At 31.6% G+C, this 24,864-nt stretch overlaps 1 protein-coding gene across 1 annotated transcript in view; it reads left to right on the top strand.

Moving 5' to 3' along the window:
- The window catches only part of LOTGIDRAFT_112524 (hypothetical protein), a gene marked incomplete at both ends in the record, with an annotated part of 90,173 nt that extends 66,877 nt beyond the window's left edge, over positions 1 to 23,296 (top strand). The window contains 11 exons of the mRNA XM_009050545.1: positions 31 to 107; positions 1,235 to 1,323; positions 1,508 to 1,680; positions 3,271 to 3,483; positions 3,736 to 3,836; positions 4,226 to 4,329; positions 4,650 to 4,767; positions 5,036 to 5,337; positions 8,728 to 9,135; positions 11,404 to 11,535; positions 22,752 to 23,296. Of these exons, the coding sequence (XP_009048793.1) occupies positions 31 to 107; positions 1,235 to 1,323; positions 1,508 to 1,680; positions 3,271 to 3,483; positions 3,736 to 3,836; positions 4,226 to 4,329; positions 4,650 to 4,767; positions 5,036 to 5,337; positions 8,728 to 9,135; positions 11,404 to 11,535; positions 22,752 to 23,296 (2,262 nt within the window). The remainder of the gene's footprint in view (positions 1 to 30; positions 108 to 1,234; positions 1,324 to 1,507; positions 1,681 to 3,270; positions 3,484 to 3,735; positions 3,837 to 4,225; positions 4,330 to 4,649; positions 4,768 to 5,035; positions 5,338 to 8,727; positions 9,136 to 11,403; positions 11,536 to 22,751) is intronic.
- Positions 23,297 to 24,864: the final 1,568 nt, after the last annotated feature.

Raw genomic sequence — 24,864 nt, 5'->3', positions numbered from 1 at the left:
TATTATATCATAGTATAATTTATTTTACAGGATCACGATGCCAGTTATGATGTAAATGGACATGATCACGATCCACAACCAAGATACGACTATTCCAATGAAAATAGGTAAAGATCCTATTGTTATTTAGGTTATTAACAGATGGTTATTAGAGAGTGCCTCTGTTGGTTGTTATTACAATGAAAATATCAACTGTTCAATTTTATTACAATCCTAACATAACAGAGTATTATAAGTTGTGTTGGTTTAAACACATTAGATAGTTACTAGGGGCGCCTATCATTGGATGATATTACAGCAAAAATATCAAATCTTCAGTTTATTACAATTCTAACATAACAGAGAAATAAAAAATGTTGTGTATTTATTAACACATCAGATGGTTTTTAAGGGTGCGTCTCATTGGCTGATATTACAGCGAAAATACCAAACCTCCAATTTCTTACAATTCTTACATAGTGTAACAATAAAATATGTTTATGTTTGTATTAACACATCAGTTTGTATGTGTAACAGATTGTAAATGTACTTAAAATGTTTCCTGAGTTTGATGTCTTATTATTCTAGTCAGCCATTGTTACAATAACAGTCTCTTACACACACTTCCCTTGACCTCACTGGGTTCAGGTGATATAGGGTGTTGACGCCAGTGGGAGTACTGCAATATGAGCTGGCACCACAAGTGCCCTGTATAGTCTGCAAGGTTTAGGAGTAAGAGGAAGCAAATAGATTGCTGATCCTGGGTTAGATTCAAGTGCATTAACAAACATGTTGGAGTATTTTTATGTTTACAATCAGGAATATTGTAGAATAACAAGTTTACAGGTCAATATTTACCTATGAATATCCTCAAATTTATATTCAATCTTTGATTGAATATGTCTTATTCTTAAACATACATGTATGTGGTATGCACATGGAGTCCATTATGGAGGGAAAACACCAGATGAAATATATAATAAATCAGCTTTTCAATCAGACTAAAGGGGCACATAGCATTTCAACACAAGTTTTTTCTTTATTATAGCACAGGACACGGCAGTACCACCATAACAAATTTATCATCTTAAAATTAACAAAACATTGCTAAGCTAACCAGCACTTATAAATCAATAGTCCTTGCTTCATACCTCGGCCCATGCTTTCTATGAGTTAAATTCTCATTTCACCTTCACACAAGTACATGAAATACAGTAATTAGGTGATTATACCTTTCTAAATGTTTGTATTATAGACATGGTACACGCTGTGCTGGGGAGGTGGCAGCACAAGCTGATAATGGTGTTTGTAATGTTGGTGTAGCCTTTAATGCCAGAATAGGAGGTATATTGTCTTTTATTTTTCAAATTAAAAAAAACAGGTAACAAAGACAGGTGTTTTATATTGTGATAGTGATGTAATTTTGTCAATTTTTGGGAATTACACAAACCTTAGATATCAGATGAGAAGTCAGAATGGTGCAACATTCAAGCTATAGGCATCCTAGGTTAATAATATATAATTTCAGGTGTTCGGATGTTAGATGGAGATGTAACTGATTCTGTAGAAGCTCAGTCTCTCAGTTTAAATCCACAACATATAGATATCTACAGTGCTAGCTGGGGACCTGATGATGATGGTAGAACAGTTGATGGTCCAGCTACACTCGCTAGAAAAGCTTTTTATGATGGCATTACAAAGGTGAGTTTATGGAGAATTATCTATAGAAGCTATGAAACAAGGAATAGTGTCTTTGGCTTCTATAATGTGTATAGCATTTAATGACTGAGCTATCTATGTTCCTTAGAGCTCATTTCATGCTGTGGACACATCCATAGACATCAAATATATCCATCCATATATCAGGACAGTCAGATTAGTTTGAGTTAATGGATCAATATAGGACTTCAGGCATATTAGTAAAAGATCACTACTTAAACTAGAGGAATAAGGGTTAAAGACTGAAAACTTCTGTGCAATTATTAGGTAGATTGGTATCTATTACGAATTGATAACCAATGTTTATTTAAATTTCACTGACCTTCATCCTACTGGTAGTCAAAATATTAAACTTTATTTTTAATGACATTATTTATCTAACCTTGAACGCATTATATAATGAGAATGATATCATGCCAAGGTTTTTTACGCATTTCATAGAGTAAAAATTTCATCTCTGATTTGATGATAGCTGATAAAAATAGGTGAGAAAAACAGGATGACATTTCGTGTCATAATAATCTATATTGAAATATAATGATTACACAGTAGTATAGAACGAAACAGTCATTGAAGGGTTCTTCTTCATTATACATGTAATTAGATTTAACAGTCTAATTTGTGACAAGTTATTTCTGCATCAAAGTAACTGTATTAAATTCAAAATAAGAGACAATCCATTGCTAGTGGGTTTATTTCATGCTTCTTTGTTTAAAATGTAAAATACACTGTCAAATTTGTGACTGGTTATGTCTGCATCAAAGTGAATGTTCAAAATATAAGAAGTTACAGGAACTATGAGGCAATCATTTCTCCCATTGAACATAAATCTATGGTTTTATAAACATTGTGACATATTTTTGATGTTTCCTGTAATGTTTGATTAGTAGGAGTGATCCCTGCAATTTTTCACAACTAACATCATTTTAAACTCCTCTTTCAGATTTTGAGATATGAATAAGTCCAAATGTAGCTTTTAAATCAGTTGACAACGCCATTCAAATATTAAGAAATTGCCAAGTTGAAGTTCTAATTCCTTTCAGCAGGCCAACCTGTTGGAACCATTAACAGTTGATGGAAATTGTTAAAGGGAAACAACTACCTCTAAAACATGTTAACTTAACACAATTTGTTTTACATTGTAAGGTTGTGATGGAAAAGGGTCTATGTTTCTCTACTCTTTATTTTAAGGGTTATGTTTTTATATTTCAGGGTCGTGATGGAAAAGGGTCTATATTTGTGTGCTCTATATTTCAGGGTCGTGATGGAAAAGGGTCTATATTTGTATACTCTATATTTCAGGGTCGTGATAGAAAAGGGTCTATATTTGTGTACTCTATATTTCAGGGTCGTGATGGAAAAGGGTCTATATTTGTGTGCTCTATATTTCAGGGTCGTGATGAAAAAGGGTCTATATTTGTGTACTCTATATTTCAGGGTTGTGATGGAAAAGGGTCTATATTTGTGTGCTCTATATTTTAGGGTCGTGATGAAAAAGGGTCTATATTTGTGTGCTCTATATTTCAGGGTCTTGATGGAAAAGGGTCTATATTTGTATACTCTATATTTCAGGGTCGTGATGGAAAAGGGTCTATATTCGTATGGGCGTCGGGTAATGGAGGTAGAGATGGTGATAATTGTAACTGTGATGGCTATACAAACAGTATTTATACGTTATCTATTAGTTCTGTAACAGAGAACGGAAACATTCCATGGTATTCTGAAGCATGTTCTTCAACTTTAGCTACAACGTATAGCAGTGGATCAGGGGGAGAAAAACAAATTGTAAGTAGTGGAGCCAAGAAATCTATTCCCATCAAAGAATTTGTGCAAAAGAATATCCTACAGATAAACCAGTAAAGATCAATGCCAAGAGGTTTGGACAATGACCAGCTGGTAGAAAGGATCCTTTAGTGTTGTTATCTTTGTAAAATAAGGTTAAGATTTCATGGATTGCACCTTTTGACATTGAACTTCTATAGATAAGACTTTCCAGTATCCTTTACAACAGCAGAGTTAACAATTTGTGTATTTCAGGTTACTACTGATTTACGGAGAGGATGTACAGAGAATCATACGGGTACTTCAGCTAGTGCTCCTCTAGCTGCTGGTTTAATAGCACTGGGATTAGAGGCTAAGTATGTCATAGTTTGTCATTTAATTTGATATATATTTTCGCACTGGCTATTAGCACCGTCATGGCTGTTAGCACCGTCATGGCTGTTAGCACCGTCATGGCTGTTACCACCGTCATGGCTGTTAGCATCGTCATGGCTGTTAGCATCGTCATGGCTGTTAGCACCGTCATGGCTGTTAGCACCGTCATGGCTGTTGCAACAGACTCATTCTAAAACATGTTGCTATTTAACAAATATTTTTGGGGAAATAATGTGTTTTGCTCCTGATTAAGAAAATGAAGTGCAAAATTATGCAGTATGCAACATTTAAGGAATAATTTGAAGCTTCTTAAAGAAAATTTTGATAAAAAGGATGTTTAATGAATTATGGGATAACTTATATTTTTCAGTCCAAGACTAACATGGAGAGACATGCAGCATATTGTGGTAGAAACTGCTAAACCATATCGTTTAAAAGCCAGTGATTGGGTGACAAACGGGGTCGGTAAAAATGGTAAGTAGATTTGGATCATTAATGGGATTGGAAAGAGATTTTCTAGCATCTGTATGTGTAATACCATCAAAGCTATGTGTAATTTAGGATGGTGCCATTGTCATTCAGTCTAAAGTTTATTCTGGAATTACAAAAATGGGAGACATCAAACAGGAAATCTAAGTGGTGGAAATAAAATGCATAATACAAATTACAAAAGCAAATCCTAGAAGATATCTTTTCAATCCTTAGACTTAATTAAAAATCAAGATAATTTTCAGTCTATTTTGTTTATTATTTATATTGACTCTATGAAATGATTGTGGTTATATTTTAAACAGTGAGCCATTCCTTTGGTTTTGGGTTAATGGATGCTGGATCTATAGCTGCTCTGGCTAGGAACTGGACCACTGTCCCTGCTCAACATATTTGTGAAATTCGATCACCAGATCACAACAGGTAAGCTTCACCTCAAATTTTTGCTTATCATCACAAGCATGAACTCTTTTATTTCAAAATCTATTGTGTCATATTCTTATCAGTGATAATTGAATGTATACCATATAATTGCGAATCTTGCACGCACTTTTTACCTGCAAAATAAAAAAGACAGTAATCATTAAGGTAACTCTGAAAACATGAAGTAAAGATAAAAAGATATGGATTGTAAGCACTATCTTGTACCCTTTCCACCCCATGTCTATGATACTGGTATTGCTATTTTCAGAATTATACCAACGAATGGTAAAATAACAGTTCCACTATATACCAATAGTTGTCAAGGTTCGGCCAGTCATGTTAAATATCTAGAACATGTCCAGGCACGAATAACAATGACATCATCTCGGAGAGGAGAAATACAAATATTCTTAACATCACCAGCAGGGACGAAATCCACCTTGCTGGCTAAACGCGTTCGAGATACTTCTCGAGAAGGATTTAACAACTGGGCTTTCATGACTACACATAACTGGGGAGAATTCGCCGAGGGTACCTGGTTTTTAGAAATTGAAAATGGAGCTAGTTCATGTGAGTATTTTGAATGTTTGAGGGCAGGTTGAAGTTAAAGATGCAAAGTTTCTAACTTCTCAATTCACCTGGTTTTCTTCTTTAGAGAGGGAACTCTTTCTAGGTAGAAGTAGAAGTAAGTTTCAATGTTGAATTCAGCCATTCAGAAAACTTAGCTGCTGTTTGGGAAGATCTTGTGTTGGTTGGTAATCATGCCTGCTTCAAAAAGAAATCCAGAATCATCTCTAGACATTAAAAATGACCTGACATTCTACTCTTCAATTTAAGAGGATGAAAAGAGAGCTCTTAAATATCTATTGAAGATTTCTCATTGAAGAAATCTGCTAAAATGCTTTAAGTTTCTCCAGATTTTCTCATATCCTTTTCGCAATGTTACTATTGCTTAAAGCTTAAAGAGTTATTTTGAAATGAAAATGCACTATATCTAAAAAAAATTTATCCGCGATTTGAATTTTCAGTTCCAGAAGTCAACCCTGAGATATAGCTATCACTTACTTCTTTAACTTCAACTTGTTTTTGCCTTTATAACCTCATAACAACCAATATTCAAATATTATGCTCATTTTTAGCTGCAGTATTTGAACTATATTGTATTATGAAAGCTATCTTCAATTATTTGCTATTTTCAGTTTTTATTTTGACTTTTGTTTATGTATGAAATGCTGAGATTTAGTTTAGCATGATTTAGAGTTATTTCCCTTCAATAATCTGTCTCTCTATTCTGTAGTTGCATGAATGACTTGATAATTGTGTCTCAGAATATCTTATAGCCCACTATAGCTGAACTTTTATATAGCATCTTTCTGTCATTTTGCCCCTCGATCTAAGGAACTTTTTCAATTTTCAAAGGACGGCATATACCAATTGTAGGGCCTACCATTGTGTGTAGGTCTATATCAATAAGACATACAACTGTTTTTATTGTATATGATGCATTGACGTTGTGACACATGCACTCAAATGTCTATAGCCCAAGGCAAGAATGTTTACTGTTGGTCTTTTCATAATGTGCACTTACTTGTCTACCTTTAAAACACTAAAATTCTACCCTATATAGAGGTTACTGTTTTATATTCAGAAACATTAAGGATGATAAGATGGAGTTATATTTAATATTTGGGGTAAATACTAATAAAGGTGAATCATTAGCCAAATAGAAGTTACAAACAGCAGCAATTATTGGGCGGGCATCTCAGTGGCTCAGTCTAAGGTCAATTTGTCTCTAGACAGTGGCTGTGCCAGTGTCCTGAGTCTGGGGGTACAAATAGGGGGCAGATCGACTTATTAGGGGGGTCTATTGTTAAGGTTGAGTTTCAAAATACTCTGTGGAAGCATTGCTTTAAGAGGGCAAATGCCCCCCCCCCCCCTCCTGTATCCCCACTGGTGCAGCCACTTTTCCTATAGGCCTATAATAACTTATATAAATACATATCAATATTATATATTCATATTAGTAATTGTAGTTTATTGTTACAATGTCTGCATGATTTTTAAGCTGCTAATTTTGAATTAAACTTGTCTTGGAATGAAAATTATTTTAATAAAATACATCATAGAGTAGGACATACGTTCATAAATATTCTGTCAACATCTGCTAATTTTCATATTCATTCACTTCTTCTAATGAAGAAATAACTTCAGAAACTCTGTGCTAAATGAAAGTTTCTGCTTTCTGAAATCAGAAAAAGTCATGTTGTGGGGGCTATTTCCTTTTTTTAAGAATGAAATATTAAGTTATTGCATCCTCATTGGATCATTTTTAAGTTCATCATATGTTTAGATTCATTAGACCTATAGCCAGACTTGATTGTTGGAAGTAATACATCCAGAAGGGCATGGTGTATGGTGTTTAGTTGCAGGAATGAAATTAGTCCGTTGTCAGACTTTTTTCAGGGGGGCAGTGAAGCTACGGGCCTGAGTTTCATTGTTTTTGATAATGGTTATTTTTTCATTGGTAATTTTGATTAAAGTTGTTGAGAATTGTGTTTTAGTTTGGTATTTTTATTCTTTATTTTTTCTGGGGTTTTTTGGTTGTATTTTAATGAAGTTTTAAAGAATTCAGTTAATTTTGTTATATTATAGATACGGGAAACACAAATCAAAAGTTTAGCTGTTTTACTGGCATCTAATAAGTAATTAAACCTCTAATGCACTCTCTGATGTTGCTGGTGACAAATTTCTTTAATTTTATATAAATTGATTTGGATATGTGTATTGGTTTATTACTGGTATTTGTTTTATGTATGATAATACTTAATTGGTTAGAGCTCATCTCAAGCTGATCACAATGGCTTGGTTTGGTAATAAGGATTTAACTTTTCAATATTCTAATGTAAGCAGATGAGAATAATTAGAAAATTATTTTGTGCTTGTCATGCAAAAGAGATCATTGATGATTGTTCATATTTAACAAAACTAAAAGATTGGTCCTTTACTAGTCCAGCCCTGCGTTCATAGCGTTTCATTTTATATCAATTGGTAACTGCAGAGAAGACAAAATGTCTGCTTCCAAAATATGGCAAAATCAAGAATAAAAGTTGTCTGGTAGTGGACTCCTCCAAAGAGAAGTACCATCAGATGTTTCGAAAAGAGTAAGACAGCTTTATGAAAACAGACAGGTCTTTCTGTTTTCTATTGAACAAATCGTGTCATATTCAAGTGAAAACTTAAGGCAAAACAAAATGTTTTGTCAAAAATGGACAACTGAACGTGGGGCTGGTTTTGCTTGATGGTAACCCTTAGTCATTCTCATTTTATTTCTGTACAGCATCTCTTCTCTTAACACATATACTACATCCTGTTTTTACCGTTCTCTTTAGTTTTACTGCACATCAGTTAATCACTGCATGAGCCTCTTTTTCCTTTCCTTTCTTTCCAAAACCATATAAAAACCATCAGCTTTTATATTCTGCTCGGCTCTTAATACGAATGAATTGCTCAAAATGCGATACTGAACATATAGTGCATGTATTAAGGTTGAAAAAAAGCATGGTGTTTGAATCACATAGAGTTACTTACAAAATTAATAGCATTTAGTTCAATTTATTTTCGGAGTAAGTATACTTTTCAATCAATTTCATCTAACATTTTCCAAATTCATTTTCACTCTTAACCAAAATTACCAAATTTTATTATTGAGCAATAATTGCATTTCAATTTCATGTTTCATGTTACAATTCAAGGTATATTTTTAACTTGTTTCATGCCAATGATAATCTGCGTTTTGAAATTTTGATATTTTTAGGAAAGAAAGGTGAAGGAATAAAGATTTTGTTTCAGAGGCTATTATTGTAATCTTTCACCAGTGGGAAAATGGTTGAAAACTTTTTATTTTCAAATTTCTTCTTCTCTTTTGCTTATTGACGGTTTCCCTTTTTATTTTGTTTCCAGTTCGGCCTGTAAGATTGAGGGATTGGGTGTTAGTGTTATATGGAACAGAAAGACATCCTTGGAAGAAAAAAATCCCTGCCCGTCCTGGGCGAGCTCCTCCAACCAGAATGCCAATCATTAAATACCCTTCCCACAAACCATATACAACTCGACCCTCAACAACAAGTACCAAAAATACCAACAACTGGCCCTCCAATCGTAAGATTTGGCCGTTATACCGCAAATACTGGAACCCTTTTCTGCAGAACCCCGCATCCAAGTCTTCCACCTATGCACGACACAAATCGCACCACGCGCCCCATCCTGCACACATGTGTGTGTATGAAACTCTTGCCAAAAAGTCCAACATTTCTGCTCTGCAGTATATCCGGATGATTCGGCCCAATTTAACTGCAGGCAAGAATTATGGTTGATGTTGTTCGACAGTTTGCCTGAGTTTATAACATACCCCTACCCTTCTAATTTATCTCATTTTCTTCCCGCATGGCATTTCTTCATAGCACATCTTTTTCTTTCTGCTACTATTTTATTTGCTGCATGATCATTGTCATTTTTAAGTCTTTAAATGTTCATTGTTTTTGTCAGATTACCATCTAAAAGATGAATTTGAAATTGTATTGATGGTTATTTTTGAAGGTTTTCTAGTTATTATTTTAATTCTATATCACAAGGGCACATAATTTCTTTCTTTCCTAGCTCTAGATCTGTTGGAATATATTTAGTTTATATGATATTCAGTTACTGTATGATATAATGATTGAATATGTCTTTTATTTTCTGATAGCTCGTCTGTTTAGTTTCCAATATGCTTCATAATATACCAATCAAGATTGAGAAAAATTATCAGTGTTAAGAATGACAGTATTAATAGATATATTAAAATTTTGTTGTCTTTCTGTGACCTTGGCCAGTGCTTCTGTAGCGAATCTATAACCCAATACAGACCTTTAATTGGGTGATTTTGTGTAAATGAAAGGGAGGGTTCTACCAAGCGATAAAAATCTTTAGTCCTGTAGTTATTTGAGGCCGTATTCCTGTTTTGGGTTACTTTGCAAACAAATTTGTGAAAAAGTCTAAGAATTACCTAACTGTCTTCATCGGCCCAGGTGGTGCAAAAAAGTAGGACGTAAATCTCCATTCATTTAAAATTATCTCTTAAAATGTTTAAAACCTTTATATTTGAAGGAAAATGTGACTGTTATTGTTAAAGAATAAGGTCGATATCAGTCATAATTCTCATTCTCTTACAAGTCAAATTTAACGAAAACAGTTTTATAAAACTATTTAATTAAATGCAGGGCAGTTGTAATAGTTAAATGTTAAGACTCTAGTCTAGATTGTTAATATAGTCTTCAAAAAATCTGTACAAACAAGTTCATTCTCTTAGTCAAAATATCCTCCAAAGTGTGGCAAGATCGAGAGTACCATCTGGTGTTTTAAAATAGCCTTGTGGAAATTGATTAAGATCAGTGGGGGTCATAGTTCCAATCTTCTACAGGAAATAATCCTTCTAGTAGGTAGGAAACAATGATGGTAATCCATGTGATTCTAGAATTTAAACTCATTCTGAAGTCAAGCTGTTAATAACATTATTCTTCCTTTTAGATTTTAACTTTTGATTATGCGTTCAAAATCTTGATTTACATTTGGATGCGCGCTTACTTCATTGATTATTATAGAGGTTGTTTTAAGGATACATAAATACAAAAAAAACTATTGGTTTTATCAAATTAACTCAGATGAGTCTAAGCCCCATGTTCTTACACAATAATTACAAACAATAGTTGTCATAGGGAAACAAGACAAGTTTAAACTCTACTTGACTGTCAACTCAGCTTTAAGCTCATGAGTCAGCATCTAAAAGCTGAAATTGAGTGACCTAAAACTACATCTAGACAAATCATGAAAGTATATTGAATTTGAGCTCTCTCTAAATAATTACCTTGGTAGTTGTCTAAAGTGAAACAGGACAAGTTAAAACTACTCAGTTCATGAGACTGCTTCTCAAACCTGAAAATGAGCTTCCCTAAACTAATTGGGTGTTGCCAACAAGATAAAACAGACTCAAAATAAAACTTTCCAACTATTGTTTATCAATTCAGCTTCCCTTTCTGAGAGTCTACATACTAGAGTAATATGATATTCTATTCTATAAACCTTAGCATGATATAAACAGCTTTAAACTTTGATAACTATTCTGTCATGTGACACGATAAAAAAAAACTATATCCAGTGATATTCAAAATTCCTTGCTATTGCAAATTGTTAATCTTCAACACCTACTGATTCTTGTTTCGACGGGCCTCTATGAAATTCGTGAAAATGCAAGTCAAAGTTTAAATTAATAGATGCATGAATGAGTTTGACAGTAGTATTACAGTTTGCATGGTTAATTAATTTAGTATAATTGATGTAATTTTAATGAGTTTAAAAGTTTTGCTTTGCTTTTGATGTTTTTAGAATAAAGTAATAACTGAACTTTTATGAATAAATTTTAAAATGGAATAAATTTAAGTGACTCTGGGTTTTTTTGAAAAATTTCTTAAAATCACTAAAGCTTATCACACTTTTTCTGATCTTTCAAATCAATTAAGTCTCCATAATTAGCTAATTACTTAAAAACACTAATTAAAGATGTATTATTAACAAACTTGTCATTTGTTTTATACATTTCAGCTGAATTGAAGGAATGGACGTTAGTGGTAATGGGCACAGGCACCCATCCAATGAAAGATAATCACACACCCACCATCAATACAGGCCACGCCTTCACCTGTGCCGGTATTAAATCCAACGGTATATGTATAGGTCTGTTATTTTTTCCTATTGTTTTTTCTTTTATTATCTCGTCATTATTAACAGCCAACATTCCACACTACGTATTCTTATAGCAGGGCCGACACAAACTTATCTACAGCATTCTATATTTTTCTTTCATCGTAATCATGTTAAAATAATGGGAAAAAACTCATTAGGATAGAACATTCAATAGAATAAAAAAAATTGTATAATTTCTTTCATTCACTGCCATTTTCAAAAAATAATGGGAAAAATTATTGGATTTAGTACATTGTATATTGTAAATTGTAATGGGAAAAATATTATGAGGATAAACAAATTGAATATTTTCCTTTAATCACAATCATTTTCAAAATTAAAGGGCAAAAACTTATTAGGTTAGAATATTGAATATTTTCAATCAAATGAAAGAAAAATGGGCTTAAATGGGTGATTTGTAGAATGTTTCTTTTTTAACAGAATCTACAGTTTTTAAATCACAAAATATCACATGTTTTTTCTTTTTATCTTTTTCATTTCCATAAAAAACACAAGCGTCAAAAACTTGTTTCTTTAAATCATTAAGTAGTAGAGCTGTGATATGTGATGAGATTCCGTTGTAAATTTATTATGATGGTCACAATATTAAGTAAAAAAAAACACATAGGTCACAATCTGTGATTTAAATCACTAATCAAAGTAAAGTCCCAAACTTTCACTTTATGAATTTTTAATTCAAAATCAAAATTTATTTCATTCTGAAATTTGGCTGTATCATGACAAATATCACTATAACTTTTGATCTTCATTTCATTGGCAGCTTGTTCATTGATTGCCATATTCATTCTCGAAATTTGCATAAATTTACATAATACATGAATAAATAATCAGATTTAAATGACTTTCTTCACCTCAAATTATTCATGAATTCACCAGTTGTTCTAATAATCAGAACCATTTTATGATGTTAATTTCTCTAAAAATGAATTTCACCAATAAATGAAATTTTAAAATGATATAAAGTTGATTGACAAAGTTATATCTTAATTCTCTGTGGGGAAAGTAAAATTGTCCAATTTTAAAATATCTAATGAAATAATTAATTCCTAGAGTTATTTATGAATTTTATACAGTTTTAATTTGGTAGGATAAATTTGAAAATAGTATTAAGTTGATTGACAAAATTATATCTTAACTCTCTGTGGGGAAAGTAAAATTGTGGGACCATTTTGTGTTATGTCTGTTGTGTTTTTAGGGTAAAAAAATCAAAATTTTAACTTCTGAATAATAAAATACACAAGACAACCTACAATTTTAGAATTTAACAAATTAAACTGAGAATCAACGAAAAAATTTGAGGATTGTAATATTGAGATTGAATCCCAACGAATTATTAGTATTGTATTAGTATATATATGAATAATTACTATGGAAACTAATTAATCAAACAATGAATTTGCATAATATTTTAAAATATGTGATAGTAAAATCTTTATTTACTAGTTTTCACGTTTTGTTTGTAAATATGAAAAAGTATTATGTATTAAGTTATTTTGTAAAAATTGTTTTTTTTAAGTTTTATGTACAAGTATACCTCATTATGATACTGTTAAACATCAACATTGTTTGTATTGTTAGTCCCAAAATATTTAATGATGTTATAATCAAAAATCGTCATGTGCCAATTCATTGTGTTATAGACTTAATCTACATTTAAACCACATTTTGATATCTATGGTGATATGGCTTTTATTTATCTTGTATTTAAATGATATCAGTGACAAATATCAAACTGGCAATATGATAATCTTGTAGTGGAAGCTCGGGCACCTGTGAGTTATACTCAAGATTTGAGTCAGCAACTAATACTGTTCCTGTGTCCTCACTATAATGTGAATTTGAGTATTAAAAATGATGGACTGGATTGTAAAAGTTTATGATATCTACCAGGATATTTTCTAAGATTTTTATGGTATAGAAGGGGTGTTCCTTCAACACCAAATATTATAAACTTAGTATAAATTTAATCATAAAACTATTTGGCTCTTGTGAAATTACAGATGAATGTAAATCAAATTCAGTGTATCTCTAATTTGATAGTTAATTATTCATCATGGTTTGCTAGAGTTATTGCCCTTGACTGGATTGAATGAATATTGTTGCAAAATGTCTGATAATCAAAAACGATTTTAAGCAAAAATGGTCACATTTTGTGAATTGAATTCCTGCTCTTCCTTCTGGCTTTTCTGCCATATATTTAATATATATTTTGTTTTTGTTTTCCTAAATAGGGCCTAAAAAGAATGATAGGGTTTTTAGGATATTTTGAATATTCATATCATATTGACAATGGTTGTGCTTGTATATAGTAATAGAACAGTTTGTAATTTGTTGTTTGTAGGAGGCTAGCAAATTGAATAGACCTATTATGACAGATAGGCAATATTGGGATTAAGAATAGGCTTATTAGGGAAATGAAATTTATTGGATAGGCTTATTAGAAAAATAGAAAACTAGAATAGTTCATTGGATAGACCAATAAATATGAGATTAAGGATGGTTTATTCCCTACATCCATAAGAAAAATTGTGATCTTTTTTCTATCAATGAATAGAATTATCTATGGATAAGCCCATTAAAAAATAAGTGTTTAATAGGCCTTATACGATGGATAAGCCTATTAAAAATTAGGGTTTAGGATAGTTCATTGGATAGGCATTTTAGAGAATGGAGATCTAGAATAGTAGATAAGCCTAATGAGTAAGAATTAGTGAAAATGTTTATATTTTGTAATAAACTGTGCAATAGTGGTATATGAAGAATAGCTTGTAGAGTTCTCTTCTCTAGTCTGATGATTAATTTATTAACAAATTTAATGATTTGGATATCTAAATCTATATCTTGAATACTTGTCTCGAGCTAGACAGTGTATTCTCTTTTGTAGCATCCAATGCCATTCTTTTGAGTAATCTATTTGACATACTGTCTGGAAAGCCTGCATAGTCAAAGAGAAATATTGAATCAATGAGATTTATAAGGATACTACATCTTAAGATGAACATAAAATTTTAAGTCTCAAATTTGCAACAAGTGTATATATGATGAACAAACACTCATTTTGGCCAAGTTTTAAAATATCAATTTTTTTGGTCATTCTAAGAGGTAGTATACCTTTTAGGACTTCATATAGCTTTTAATGTTGATTAGATAATATGTTTTTATAATCTTGGAATTCAATTACTACCCTCTGTGAGTTACTATTTTGGTTTCTGATTATATCATCAAATTTTCCTTAATTTGGAAACTACCGGTATCAAGAAATAATTAAATAAAATGAAATAGTAATTATAAAATTTGAAGGAAATTCCCAAAAAAATATGCAGATTTTATCCGAGCCATTAAATTTGTTAATGAATTAACAACTTGTTAGTTTAATAGGAAAATTGTAAATAAAATTTGTTAATGTTTTTATACCATGTTTTAAATTTCTGGATTTATTTGAAGATCTGAATTCTCGAGATGATTGTTATGTTGTTGATATAGAGGTACTATTTTATTGTAAATGTCCACAGAGGCAAAGGCTGGGGGAATGTATGGGAGGTGTTCGACGACATTATGCACCACTTTACATCATATAACCACAAAGTTTCAAAACATTAGCTAGGATATAGTTCCTGAAATTTTGTATTCTAAGATATCATTTAAGTCAAATTGTTGGCAATACACCTTTTTTTTTTAAATTTTGGCCATTTTGAACTAGCTACAAATCAGTTCCGTAATTTTTTTAAATGAAGCCTCATTTTTTCCACCAATTTTCTTTACATAGGGCATCTTGAAATTCTCATGTCATGTTTTGAGATATTTTTAACCCAGATTCACCCCTGCCAGTTCCCAACCAGACTTTGCCCCTGTGCTACTTTCATTTTCATTTATAAATCATAATTTTGTTGATATTATCATTTCTTCCATCATTTTTCATTTTATTTCATTGATCATTTTTTTAAATAAAAACATTTTATTATGAAATATTTGCCAATTTTTCAAATTTTCCTTTTAACATGTGTTATGAAGATGTCTGCAATCTTCGTCAGTCTAAAGAAGATTTTCAAATCGATCTTTCAAAACATTTGGAGGTTGTAAGGTGGTTATATGGTCAGGGCTGAAAGATTTTTGAGACTCAAACAATTTACGAAGTCTCTGGTCTTTAAGTGATTGTAAAGAAGATTTTTTAGACACTGATAGCATCAACTTAAACCTTTTCAATTTTCAGTCTCAATATTTATTCTCTCAATATTAAGCGTGTGATGACTTCAATATTGCAAAGACCCCAAGATAATATCAATTGTTTTTATGATAGCTACTTTAAAAAGTTGAAAAAACCTTTCTACAATCCCTTTAAGAATTGATCTTCAAAGATTTATACAACCATATAGCCATTGCTAAACAAGACAGTTATTGATTGCTACAGATCAATAATTCTATCAAGGTTGTTAATAGTTTCCACCTGATTATCTTTTCATCAACAATGAGTTAGAAATCAACAGGAATTCTTCAAGTTCTGGTGACGGAATAGATTGTATTCTTATTTAATTATCATATATTTTATACTCTATTTAACTAATTTTACTCTTTATTTCATTATCTCGCCTGAATTGTCTCTGTTTATAGCGACCATTAACAGTGATGCAGCTCTGAGGGGCTGAAAAGTGATAGACAATAAACCAAGGCCCATACACGAAAGTCTGTGCAAGTTGATTATTTCAGGGTCATGGACAGTTAGAAATTTAAATAGAACTATGATACAAAACTTTATGGTGAAATGCTTCAAAATTCAACTTTTATTTCTTGTATTTTTGCAAATTATTTTACGATTAATCAAAAATAAAACTGAAGACTGACGATACAGCAGGATCTGATTGGCAAAAATACCAAATCATCGGCACTGGTAGATTTTGATCAAATCATACTCCAGTAATACAATTTCCATGTTTGAAGAACCCTAGATACAATTTTCAATGTTTATTTTGACCATTTCAACAAAATAGAGTAGAACTCTGTCTAGAGTCAGACAGTTCCTGGAATAGTAGACCTATTAAAAATCACCAGAACGCAGGTGCTTGTCGAACAGGCATTGTAGACATAAACCTAGAGTATATTAAAAATAAATCAATAACAGTGAATTAAAATTCTTCTGACATTTGTACAGTTAATAATTTACATATAACAGTGAATAGTAGTAACTCTGTATATTGATTCAACAGTTTGTTTTGACTAGGTTGTCGTCTGACCCGCAGTGACTCAGTGAGGTAAACACTTGCTCGCCAACCTGAAGGTCCAGGGTTACTCTCAGCATAGGTTGAGATAATACCTTCGGATTTTCAATTCAGTTTCCCTGTCAGTGATGCAAATTGGAGGGTCTGACTGGGAAATGTGTCTAATCGTTCAGATGAGACAATAAGCTACAGTCAGTGCAAGTTAAAGATCCCTCAACAGTTGGAAATCGAAAAATATTAGGCTACTGAGACTATCTTGGCAAAATTTCCGTCACTGCACACTGCATGGCATTGCCCATCTTCATTAGCCCAATAGGTGCAGAAAAGTAGGACAAAAACCTCCATTCATTTTCTTCATTTTTGACCCTGTATACTACCTCATAAGGTCTGGTGTAATATCTGTATTATTGACAGAGTAATATTAGTGGTCTGAATCTGTATAACAGACTCACCATGTGTGATATCTGTATGATTAACTCAATATTTCACAATATGAACCAATACATTATTTATTGGAACCATTCCCTGGTGGTTCGATTCATTTATTAGTTGCGTCATCTCATTTTATTTACTACTGGCTATACTCAGATAGTTTGAAAAGTGCTGGAGAAATCGGCAGCATGAGATATAGTAAAGGGACCACCAGAGAGCTTAAGAATGGCATCAAGAGGCTTTGAAGGTGCAGCAATAGTGCTAGAAAAGGCTAAAAAGGGCACCAAGAGAGCTGGAAGGGCATTAAGAGAGTTAAAAAAAAAGTACTGCAATAGAGCAAGGGACCATATCTGAATAAGGAAGGGGCAGCAAGGGTGCCAAAAATGAAACAGGGCAGCATGGGTTGCAGCGAAATATTTAGCAAAAAGGCAGCACAATTGCTAGAAAAGGCTTGAAAAGGGTCGCAAGAGAGCTGGAAAAGGGAGCGTGGAACAGTGTTAAGAAAAGACAGCAAACTATTTTGTATGAATTATTATTTTTAAAATTCCATTTTTCAACCAAAAAATAATATTTTTAAACTTATTTTCGGAGAATTCATTTAAAAAGAATATATTATATTATTAATAATAATTATTATATTATTATATTATTATTATATTATTATTATATTATTATATTATTATATTATTATTATACTATTATTATTTCATTATTGGAAGTGAAAGGTGAGTTGAAAGCATGTACCAGGGTGTGTTTGGGTCTTGCTAATTAGAATGTCAGGGCGCACTTGTTTATTTATCTTGAGCAAGGTGTGTGCATCATATGAATAAGATACTGTTTCCATTTAATACCAACATAGTGTACTAAATACCTTACTAACATTTCCTAATCTACTATTTAGATAAACTCTAGCTTTATTTAGAATTATTTATATTGCTTGTTACCGTATGTATAGGAGATAAGGGGGTGCTGGATTGATAAAACACCTCAAAATCTTATTGGCAAATATGATATATATTATTTATAAACACATTTTGTTGGAAAATATTATAACTGTTCTAAAATTTACTCAGATTCTATGCCTATGGTGTTACCACTAATGTAATGGAGCTTGTAATGAAGCTCAATTTCAGCTACCTCTAATTACTTATAATCTGAAATTGTAAGGTGTAATCTGAAGTACTGGAAAAGCTGAAATTGAGCCTCTGACGACAAGCCACCTATTGCTTACTTATTGATCTTTAATGAGAATAATCTTATTTAAAAACAGAAGTGTCATTCTCTAGCTTTTCATCTTATTATATATTGAAATGTGAAGAAACTTGTGGTTGCCAGTCTTCATTAGCTCAATTAGGTTACAGAAAAGTAGGACGTAAAACTCCATTCATTTCATTTCATTTCAATTAAAAAAATTGTTATGTAGATATAAGCCTCAGATTTCATCACAAAAACCATCTATTTTGATATCAAGGCCAGATTTTAATGAGTCTTGAAAGATGTTAGTGATATTGATTTTATAATTCCTGAAAATAATTCCACCTTCATTCCATTATCTCCTTGATGAAGGTCAAAGTCTATGATGTTAATCTAACAGAATTATAAAAGAGCCAGATAAAATTTCCAATAAATTTAAGTGAATAATAGAACATTTTCTGGTTGCTGGGATAGTTTTCTAGATTTATCATGAAATTTAGAAATTTAGAAATTTATTCTAAAAATATTGCGTAACTCCGAGTTCATTTTATTATCTTATTTAACAGCTTCAGTTCTGTCTGCTGTAAGATTTATGTTAACTTTGAAAAATGGATATTTGGTATATTTTGGGACAAATTGAGAACACTAAAGCTATTTGTTCGATCTCTATGTTATCTTTTAATTACGTTGGTTTCATAGATTCTTTCAGGTTATTTCTTTGTAGGTGTTCTTTTAGTAGAGAGCCCATATTAACTATACAAATTGTAGATCATTGTAAACTTTAATATTTCTTAAAGATGGGTTTCCTCATTTTTTAGTGTTAAATTATGCAAACTATTTAATTAATTGATGTTTCTAATGAATTATCATGTATTCTTAATCATATCATTTTGTTCTTATTGCATATAATTAAGAGTTTTAACCAATCATAAATGTCCGTATGTACAGTCTGGATAATCATACTTTTTTGATCGGTCACTCATTGGAATTCTGCTTGTAATTCTCTTCTAATTTAACTAATTATGAATTGATTATGGACATATGAGACAAACTGGTATTTTTCCAAGTCATAAGAACACCTCTACTTTCTATTCATATAAGTATTAGCATTTTCATGTTCATAAATGAAAATAAGGGAACCCATGTTTTAATAAACTGATAGACCTCTGTTTCAGCTAAATGTAGAGATGAATAGTTTATAAAAATATGGAAAGAGGTGACAAGAACCTTATTACTCTAAATCCAATTAATAAGACAGGTTTGCTTCCACTCTTCAATTGGGTTTATCAACTTTCTATCCTTTTTGGAAAATTCACGTGTCTAACAATTTTGGCTTATCAACATGACATTATTCTCCACAAATGGATTCCACAATGGAGCTATTAATGTTAATGTGAAATAATGAAATGATTATCTCAGAAATTGTATAAAATCTAAAATATATATTACAAATTCTTGTCATTATTACGCTAATAACCCACGTGAATTAATGTAAGCAATATCTATCCATCTATCAGGAGAAGAATTCAAATGTCCTCTTTCAATATAACCCCACTGTAATCAATGATCAATGACTACATACTAATGGCTTTATATTGGAACAAGAAACCAAGACTTTAATTCTCCACTAATGTCAGGAATCGATAAAAGACAAAATAATTGATCAGCTATCAAGTTTTGACAGATCTATTCTGGTTCCAGGAACCATTCTGAATTCGTGCCAAATTACTGCTGTAGTGAATAATTCAGGAGGATCCTTGAAGATTCAAAAACTTTTCCTTACGGCTGAGTATTCTTGAAACGATCTTCTAAGCACTAGGATGTCCCAAGGGTCTTAACTTCTAACACTGTTTCTAGGATATCCTAGCTCTAAGATCTTTTGAGAATACATAGTTGGTAACAACTGTAGCATGGTGTTACTGTAGTTTATATTAGTTAAGAGTGTTATATTACTAATAATACTGTCAATAATCAAACTAGTATAGTTATTACCAAGCATTATAATGTAATCAACTGTGGTATATCAGACCTGGGATATTGGTATATTGATAATAACATAGTATGGGTTCAATATAACATGATATTGGGATGATAGCATGGTGTTACTGTAGTTTATACTAGTTAAGAGTGTTATATTACTAATAATACTGTCAATAATCAACCTATTATAGTTATTACCCAGCATTATAATGTAATCAACTGTGGTATATCAGACCTGGGATATTGTTATATTGATAATAACATAGTATGGGTTCAATATAACATGATATAGGGATGATAGCATGGTGTTACTGTAGTTTATATTATTTAGAGTGTTATATTACTAATAATACTGTCAATTATCAACCTATTATAGTTATTACCAAGCATTATAATGTAATCAACTGTGGTATATCAGACCTGGGATATTGTTATATTGATAATAACATAGTATGGGTTCAATATAACATGATATTGGGATGATAGCATGGTGTTACTGTAGTTTATATTAGTTAAGAGTGTTATATTACTAATAATACTGTCAATAATCAAACTAGTATAGTTATTACCAAGCATTATAATGTTATCAACTGTGGTATATCAGACCTGGGATATTGGTATATTGATAATAACATAGTATGGGTTCAATATAACATGATATTGGGATGATAGCATGGTGTTACTGTAGTTTATATTAGTTAAGAGTGTTATATTACTAATAATACTGTCAATAATCAACCTATTATAGTTATTACCCAGCATTGTTATTTAACTTATCAACTGTGGTATATCAGTATATTGAAATAGATTGTACTGTTTGTTAATAGACCATTTTTAATGATGTGTTTATGTGTAAATTGTTCACAATATTTTACAAGTATCAGGGAATAGAAATCTAAATCCATAACATATAAATATGACCAAATATATGTCTAATTTTGGTTTTAAATCAAGAATGGCCTCACCAGCTTTTAGAGTAGAATTCTGGGTTTGGATTGAAAATATTGTCGATCTGGTAATTCAACTTTAAAAACCACCTTAGAGATCATACTGTCTGAATGATTAAGACTGTTTAATTATTTATTAACATGTAATGAGATATTTTAAATCCTCTACTAACGAATTACATCATTCCCTACTAATTATATTAATTAACATATCATTACACCCTGTAAGCCTGGAAAAAATTATATGCTTTCTACTACAGCACATATTTCTAGCTTTTCAACATTTCACTTTAGCTTCAAGTAGAATTTAGCTCATTTCAAATTAAGAAATTTGCCTTGAATGTTTTTTGTGATTTTGGGTAAAATAATTTTTGATGTTGTGAAGTGTGAATATGGAGATTCTAGCAAACTAAAGACATACAGAATGTTGTTGAAAAGTTGTCTAATTTTTTCCAGGTTTCCAAAATCCAAAAGCCATGCATTATAGACACTATATATTTATTCATTCATTTTATAAGTACATGTGGGTTTCCTCCCTTTGTGGTAATACCCAACATTTGAAGCAATTAATTACATTTATATCAGTCAGGATTGCATATATCATTACATAACTAAAGCCAGCCTAAAATTAATTCATGGAAAAAGTAAAAAATCTTGTGCTCTATTATCAGTTTAATCGTGATTTTGATTTTCATTACATTTTTAAGTTAATGTAAAATTTGTTTATAGAAAGTTACAAGGACTGAGTCTGTTTACTAGGGCGTGATTTTGAATATAATTTTACATTACCCTAGAATTTTAAAAATTTAGCTCAGAATAATCCATTTGATCGTATATATCTGTATATTATTAATTTAATTTAAAATTCTGTCATTGAAAACTTTTGAAGTTGACATAAAAACTACTGACTGTTTGTATTTATTTTGACATTTCAGTCAAGTTAGACTCGTCTCAGTCAGTTACCTACATTAAATTATATCGCCTTATTTAGGGAAGTCATTCCTTTGTAAATATTGACAGAGGCATTATTTAGAATACTATTACATACTTAGTAAAATGTCAGAAATTTCCCGTCCCTCTGCCTGAATTACCTGCATGATTCACCCAAACATACACCTGACAAATTTGTTATAGGAATGATAGAATACTAATATACTTCGTAGTGTGATTTTGGAATGGAATTTGGCTGATTTAATATTCAATATTCAATACTCAATATTCAAATGTACAAGCGACAACAATTCAACAAATTGAAGCTGAAAATAAACAAATAAATATATATATTTTTTTTTTAGAATTTTTCAACTATTTAGCTCAAATTTTTTTGAATATTTAATTTTTCGTTGAAAGATAAATTTTATTTTTCTATAATTCATGTTTTATTGTCAAGTTTGCTTAAATCTCCATATTCTATTTGCAGAATGTAAGCCTGGATATTTCAAGCTAGGAGATGGGTGTGTAGCCCACTGTCCACAACATTATTTTGGCAGTGTTGAAGCTGTGCGATTAGTGTCCCCTAATCAGGCAAATCATTCTAGACCATTAGTTCGTACTCAGGGAATATGTGCTCCCTGTCACTCATCTTGCCTTACGTGTCGGCAGGCTCGCATGGAAGACTGTTTTCAATGTAGTGATGGATATGAAAGGAAAAATAACCTTTGTCAGAAAAAGATGATATGGGATTTTTTAGATCCAGATGTAATGAAACATTTAGCATGGGCAATAATATTGTGTATAGGGGCAATTATATTATTTAGTGTATTATTTGGATTATTACAAGCCAGAGATCATAGGAAATTATGTTGGAGTGCAAAACGTTTCTATATACCGGACCTTGCTAAAGGTCATTATAACGGAGTGTCAAGAACTAGTCACGATGACCCCGAGAATCTTAGTGAATCAGGAAGTTCGCGAAGCTCTGGAAGTGCACGGACAGTGAGTACGGATAGTCAGGAAAGAGTTTAATATTCAATTTGCTTTTTGTATAAATTAACACTGTTGATGCAATTCATTTAGAGCACATCTGTACATAAAGCATTTATTACAAGTGAAGTTTGCATGTGCATAGGCCTATTGAGTGATGTATATATGGAACATGTTGATACACCAAGATGGGCTTATTAAGGCGGAAATGATCAATTTGTCTCATACAGATTTTGGATCTATAATAACAGGAATATCAGTTGGGATGGATTAAAATGGATTAAAAAAATCTGTACAAGCAAAAACATTCCGTTAACCAAATATCTCATCCAAACCATGATAATATCAGGAGCAATAATTATTGTATAATAGTGGATTCCTAAAACGAGATGTACCATCAGGTGTTTTGGAAAGAGTAAGCATGGATATTACACTATTCTGATAGTGTAAATTACATAGGTTAAAGACAGATCAATTTGATCTATTTATCATCATGCACATGCAAACTTCACTTTGACCTCACATTGCTTTCATCTCATTATATTATACAATACTCCTTATTTTCTAGCCAGGTTCCAGTTTAACTTATTATTTTCTCTATGTCCCATTATTATTATTTCTTTTATTTGTTTTGTTGACTGCATGCTAACTGTATCAAGCTTAAGTTGCTGCCAAAATGAAACACAGTAAAATAGTTATTGATCTGATTTTCACTGCTCAGTGTTTGGTGAATATTGATTGATATTGGCCCACTTCCTAGCCTATTATTTCCTTGTTTTTAAATTAATTAAATTGTATTATACTGTTTCCTTATACCCAAAGTGCCATTTTGTAATATTGCACTTCGTTTGACTATCATGAATGGATATATTGCTAGGGCTTACGGTGTTTCTGCCGGCTTGTGTGATATATGTAATTATATTTATCATTTTACTTGGAAAGAACAAACAGAATGCAGACTTGGCAATGATTGTATAAATTCTAATGAACTGTATTTATAAGATATAAATGGCATGTCAAGGTTCTGTATTGTTTATGTGATAAATGTACACCAAAGAGAACTAGAAATCAACTTTCATTTTTTCTGCCTTTCTACAATCTTTCATTATGATCTGTTATAAATTTTAGAGGGGTACAAACTTGCTTGTATTGCCTCTAGAAAGGTCGGTCATTTCTGAAGTTTAAAGCTTGTATTTCCATCAATCTTTTTTCCTTTGTGACATCTTTGGTTCATGAAAAACATTTCCAGATTATGATGCACAAATGCACAAAAAGTGCTATCATAATCAAAGTGAAATTTTTAGGAGTATAAGGATCAAAGATAGCAGAATGGTGTCTCATTATACATACAGCTAGATCATCTCTTTAGAATTCCTTTAAGCTGAGGCTAGTAGCTGATCATGTCCATGGCCACACCAGGGTCCAATCTCACAAGAAATCTTACTATTAATTTAAGTATGGTATGTAAAATTCCACACTTACCATAAATTCTTATCTTACAAATTATTCGAAGATCGGTTAACATGTATGGGAGACAATGAAAGAGTATTTTTTGGTGTATATTCTCAACTGTGGTGATAATTTCAGGGTTTGATGATGTTGAAGTGGCT

Source organism: Lottia gigantea (genome assembly GCF_000327385.1).
Source record: "Lottia gigantea unplaced genomic scaffold LOTGIsca_15, whole genome shotgun sequence".
In the NCBI taxonomy this organism is placed as follows: Eukaryota; Metazoa; Mollusca; class Gastropoda; family Lottiidae; genus Lottia; species Lottia gigantea.
Note: the sequence above shows the minus strand (reverse complement) of the source record. Positions and strands in the feature narration are given on the sequence as shown.